The sequence below is a fragment of the Coloeus monedula genome, assembly GCF_965178545.1.
Source record: "Coloeus monedula genome assembly, chromosome: 4".
NCBI classification, from domain to species: Eukaryota; Metazoa; Chordata; class Aves; order Passeriformes; family Corvidae; genus Coloeus; species Coloeus monedula.
Window position 1 is genome coordinate 75,273,843 of NC_138784.1, and position 6,000 is coordinate 75,279,842.

General features: G+C 47.0%; 1 protein-coding gene across 1 annotated transcript in view; it reads left to right on the forward strand.

Moving 5' to 3' along the window:
* UBE2H (ubiquitin conjugating enzyme E2 H) overlaps positions 1-4,003 on the forward strand; it is a 45,420-nt gene extending 41,417 nt beyond the window's left edge. The window contains exon 7 of the mRNA XM_082280926.1: positions 1,578-4,003. Coding sequence (XP_082137052.1) covers positions 1,578-1,702 — 125 coding nt within the window. The 3' untranslated portion in view covers positions 1,703-4,003. The remainder of the gene's footprint in view (positions 1-1,577) is intronic.
* The last annotated feature ends 1,997 nt before the right edge of the window (positions 4,004-6,000 follow it).

Genomic DNA, 6,000 nt, shown 5'->3' on the forward strand with positions numbered 1-6,000 from the left:
GCAGGGTGAGGAACAGCTGAAGGATATCCAGGCTGAGTTTTTGCTGGGAGCTCAGGACATCTCTGGGAGCAGTTTTCCCACCCCACGTGGCTGAAGCTCCAGGAGAATCCCTTGGAACACCAGGGGTGTAATCACAGCTTGTTCCTGTTGCTCCAGGGTTTGTAAATGAATGAATCCCGTGGTGTTTTCCTGGCAGGAATTGGTGTGTGAGGGTTCCCCTTCCCGAGCACTCTTCTGTGGGAGATGCTTTGTCAATATTTAGATATTTTGGGGTTTTTTTTCCTTGATGGACTGAAAGTCCCAGTTGAATGCAACATTCAGCATGGAAACTCCCTGGAAATTTGACTTTTCCTGGATTAAACCTTCCAAAAACCCCAGCCCAGGAGCTTTTCTGGATAAAAAGTGGCATTTTAAGCTTGAAGTTTTAGCTTAGGCTCAAGGAGGCCTTTTCCACCAGCAGCTTCCATGTGGGAATGTCCTCTGGAAGCAGCCAGTGAGGAAGTGCTGGTGGCCTCCCATCCTGCCAGTCCCTGGCTGGTGGCTGCTGCATCTGGAAGCTCCCAAGGCAGCTGCAGCCAGTGTTTAGGTGGATTTGGGATAATCCCAGAGGGAATTTCTGAGATTCCCACTAAGGGTTTTGACATCCAAAGCCTCGCAGCAACAGCACTTGGGTTCCCTTTGCTGGAATGTGCAAGGAATAACAACCTCTTTGGGTGAGCACCCCTTTTCCAGAGGGAGATAAATTCTTGGAAAGCTCTGGGAAGGGAGCAGCCACTTCAAGGATGTGTCACAGAATCATGGAATGGTTTGGGTTGGAAGGAGCCTTAAAGAGCTGTCCAGTTTCAGCCCCTGCCATGGGCAGGGAGTTTCCACCAGAGCAGGTTCTGCAGAGCCCCATTCTTGTCCTGTCAGCATCCCAAATCCATCCATTTCTTACATATAATAAAGAAAAGAAACAGTGCAGCTGTTCCTGGAGTAGTTTTGTGCTCTGCTGTCTCTGTTCCTCCTTCCTTACACTTGGCTTACGTAGGATTTAGTCTGGAATTTTAGTCTGGTTCTCAGCTTTGCTTCAGTGACGGTTCTGTCCCATCCGTTTCAACTCAGCTCTTCATTTCTTCAAGTCAGGCCCCTTGCTGGCTTTTAGAGCTGTCCTCGAAGTCACCAACTGAGGCAGCAAATCAAATCCTGTCTTATTCCATGAGTTACATCCCACTGGGAAGGACTTGGGTTGTTTCCAGCTACTGACACAGGATCCTTGGGATCTTCCTTCTTTCCAGGTTGCACATCCTGGACAGGGTCTCCACCAGCTGTTTTCCCAGTGCTGGGCAATGCTGTGTTTGGTGTGAGAAATGCACAATCCCATGCTGGTTTGGATCAGAAGGCATCTAAAACATCATCCAATTCCAACCTGGCCTGGAACATTCCCAGGGATTCAGGGGCAGCCACAGCTGCTCTGGGCAATAGGATCATTTACAATTTATACAATTTCTCTGATTTACCAAATGTGCTGTGACCCAACCTCCTCCAGCTGTTGATTATCTGTCCCTAAACGTTCTTTTTCTTTCTCTCCCCTCCAGAATACATCCAGAAATATGCAACAGAAGAAGCACTAAAAGAACAGGAAGAAGGCACCGGGGACAGCTCGTCCGAGAGCTCCATGTCCGACTTCTCGGAAGATGAGGCTCAGGATATGGAATTGTAGTAGAGGAGGCCACCTGCTTTTCAGAGAGACTCTAATTTCCTAACCATGAGAAGCAGACTATAATATTCATATTTAAACAAAGCAATTTTTTTTATTACTAAACAAGGTTTTTATGAATTATAGCATTGATATATATATATATATATATATATATCACCCTTTAGATCTTGATTTTCTTGGTCATTTCCCAATTCCCGAGGTGCATAGCATATTCCCAACATTCCATTTTGGTAGCAATATGCAGCCCGGATGCATGCATTGAGATTCCATTTGGCCAAGTCAGCTTTGGTGTGCTACCAAACAGCTGCCCTGGGAGGGAGGGAATTAGCAAAAATAAGAAAAAAAACCAAACAAAAAACCGCAAACAAACGAAATAAAAAGAGGGATTTGCTCTCGGATTGAGGTTTCCTCCGAGTCTAAAACCTTGGGGATGGTAGAGCTGTGTAGGGATGGAAGGGGCTCCTCCAGGTCGTGTTTTAGGTGGAGTCACATTAAAAAAAAAAAAAAAAAAAAAAAAAAGAGGGATTTAAGTAAAAAAAAAAAAAAAAACAACCAATCCAAAGGCTTGGAGCTTCTCAGAGCATTGAAGCTGGAAAATGACTTGGAATTTCAGTCCGTTCTTTCTGTGGACTCCTCCCTGCCCTCCCGAACTGTAGGGACTGACAACCACTGGTGGATTTCCTCTGGGGACTTTGGAAAAGCTGGATGTTGTTCCCTTGCTTGGTCTGGATTAGGAGCTGTTCCCTTGCTGGGAGGGAAGAACCGCCCGGAACCCCACGGATGATGCTCTTTGGACAGTGCTGGGATTGACCTGGAGCACATGGAAATCAAACTCTTCCCTTGTCCCAGTTTGGAACCTGCTGCCCTTGAATGGCTTCGAGTTGGCGCTTTTTTTTTTCGTTTTCTTCTTTCCCCCTCCCTCTTTTGCTCGAAATCTGGTTCAAACACCTGCCAAACACTCACCGTGTCCTGGGAGCTCCTCTGACCAGATGGATTGGCCTTGCCAGAGCTTCAGATCCACGGAATTGTCCCGTTGGCCAAAGTCCACGAATCCATCGGCACCGATTTGATTTTCTTTTTTTTTTTTTTTTTTTAATCTTTCCTCCCCCTTCTGCACCAGCTTGGTTCCCATCTGCTTGTGTGTGTACAACAGGATAAAAATTCCTTAAGAGTTAACAAAGAATATGATCTTAGAAAAAAAAAAAAAAAACACAAAATTTGAGCTGAATAAAAAAAAAAAAAAAAACTAAAAAGCACCAATTGAGGAAGCAAATGAATTAATGAATTCACTCTTTGGTTTTTCGTTGGTTGGTTGGTTTTGGGTTTTTGTTTTTGGTTTTTTTTTTGGTTTTTTTTTTCCAGGATGTTTGGGAAATGGAATGTTGGATTTCTCCTGGTGTCTTGCAGCAAGCTGAGAGATTTTTTTTTTTGTTGTTCCTAGAAATCTGATAGAGTAAATGTCTCCTTGGGATACTTGAATTGGGATAATTGTGCATCGCAGATTCAAACTAAGATGGATTTTTAAAGCTGAATGTTACCTGCTGGTTTTCTTTTGGGGATTTTTTCGAAGGGGTTTGGGCAAGATCTTCTCATTTGTGATGCGACCTGCAGGAAAAATCAACCCACCCTGAGCGACTCTGGAGCGGAGTTTTGAATGTCAGACTGGTACATTTGTCATTTGCCCAGAATTATTGGGGTTTATTTCCTTTCCTTTCGAGGCGCCACCGAGTTGGGCGATTCCAACCCTGTCTCTGATTCATAAAGCACAATCAGATTCTTTTCTTTTCTGTTGCTTTGGGGGGGAGAAAACAAAAACTCCATCAAGTCCCACTTTGCTTTGGCATGATTTTCCTGAATAAAAACCTACCATGAATTTCCTTTCTGTTAATTCCGGGCACGAAGCAAAGGTTTTCCCTCTCCTTTTTCCCATTCTTTTCCAGCAGTGATGTAGGGCTGTGGCTAGTACTGTGCTGAAGTTCTCTATCTAGCATTTGTGGCTTGTTGGAGGGTAATATTAATTATTTAACATGTAATGATGTAATTAACTCTTATCTAGCACGTTGTTTGCTCATTAATTTGGGGAGGGAGGGGCCACGTTTAACTCGCTTTCCTGCTGCCCTGGCAGTTTTGCTTGTGCTATACTTGTAGGTGCTACTTAGGAGTAGAGTCAAGTGCTGGGTGGTGATTTCAGTTTTAAAAGCTTCAAAAAAAACCAAAAAAAAAAAAAAAACAAAACAAGCAAACAAACAAAAAAAAGGCAACCAAAAAAAAAAATCACAATAAAAATTTGTATTTTTTCAATATTGTATAAAAACAGTGTTCTAATTCCCTCGCCCCCTTCCCTTGCAGGGTTTTCTTCTCCATCATTCCCTCACGTGGATTTAGGGCATCCAGCTGCTGGAGTGTCCTCCTTTTTCCTTTTGGGAAACACTAAGCTGGGATTCCCAAAAAAAACCCCCATATTGGGAAAGCACAGCTGGCTGTGTGAGGACACAACGGGATGGATTCACGGAGCTTGTCCAGGCTGCTGCCTGCTGGCTCAGCGTGGCCAGAGCCACAGAAATGCCCATTCCCAGCACTTCCCAAGCCGTGACAAATCCCAGGGTTGTCCTGGGAGGAAAAACCAGCTGCCAAAACGCTGCTTGGAAAAGTGTCCTGGGTGAAGGTGCTCCAGGGGTGAGGTGGGTTGGGGTCAGCTCCTGTCCCACCCCCTCAGACCCCGCTGCTTCTTCCCCTCCTACATTTTCCACCTCTTCCCCCCCCCCCAAATCTCCCTTCTTCTCCCAAAATAATCTTCCCCCCCACAAAAAGTGTGTGTGTAGGACTTCACCAGCCTAATCTGGATGAAAAGGTGAACGTGCTGGAGCAAGAGAGCTTTTTTTGATCACCTTCAGAGTGTTTTTCTTCGTCACAAAACAGTGGTGATGTCACCTTGGGAATTCCCGGACCCTGGGATGAACTTCCCACTGCCAAACTTTGCCACAGCCCTTGGAGCTGCTTTGGGAACAACCTTTGCCTTCTACCCCTGTCATTTCTCCTTTTGCCCTCGAGCTTTTCCATGGAATGAGAAGCGGAGCGGACACGTCCCCATGTCCCTCTGCCCCGACTTTTCCCGACCCAGGGATTGCTTTGGCGGATGCCAAAGGATGCTGGCACAGGGAGCAGAGCTTTGCCACCAGCCTGGCTGCTCCTCCATGGCTGAACCCCACCCCATCCCTCAAACGTGCCACAGGGACGGGGCTCCCCTTCCCTCCCCCCTCCTCGGGAAGGCTGGGATGTGCTTAACAATTTTATAATACTTTTTCCTTTTTTTCCTGGCTTTTTTTCCCTTCTCCACATCCTGCTTCCCCTTTGCAACAGCCACGATTCTCCCACCTGTGCTGGGTTCCTGTCAGGTGGCACCTGAGGAGATCTCGGGGTGGTTTTCCCTTCGGTTGAGTCGGCTCTTTGTTGTTTTTCCCTTTTCTCCTCTTTTTTTCTGGCGTTGTCGGTAGCGTGGCGCAGCTGCCTCTCCTCTGGGTATAACCTCTCCAATAGTTGTGTATAATTAAAGAACTGTAAACTTCTTTTTTTTTTAAATAAAATCTGTATATACCTTGAAATCTGGCTGGTGTTTGGGCTCGCAGGGAGGACCCTGGACCGTGCAGCATCCCTCGGCTCTGCATCCCACCAGAACCAGCTAATCCACAGGGATCACCTCCTAAACCCATCGCCGGGCATTTTTCCACCTGGGAATGACCAGCTGGAGGTGGTTGGGCACCCACCGAGCTCACTGTGGGAAGGTTGATGATCTTGGAGGTCCTTTCCAACCTCAACAATTCCTTTTCCAGCTCTTTGGGTGATGTCCTTCCATGCCCCGTGACAACAGCCACGGCACCAAAGCTGATTTTTAGGATTTTGGGGCTGGCAATGAGGGACCACAAGGCATCCGTCCCTCCCGTTCCTTCACCTGTGGATCCCAAGGTCTCCTTGTAGCTGGAGAAGTTGTCCCAGGTGAGGCTGCCCGGGATTCCACGGGAGCCGTGTAATTAACGGATGGTAATTAGGCCGAGTGGCTGTTTTCTGGATAATCACTCCTGATTTTGGCTCGGTGTTGGAGAAGGTTTGGGATAACGCGTGCAGGGAATGTGGCCGGGAGTGGGAGCAGTCCAGGGGGTGTTTGGGGCTGTGGATGGGCCAGGGAAGGTGACAGCGGCTGGCACCTGCCTTGTCCCCTCTCCTCCTGCTTTAACTTCCCGCAGCTGCCACCCCAAATTTGCTGGAGCTGAGCCAGACCTTCCTCTCCATCTTCCTCCTCC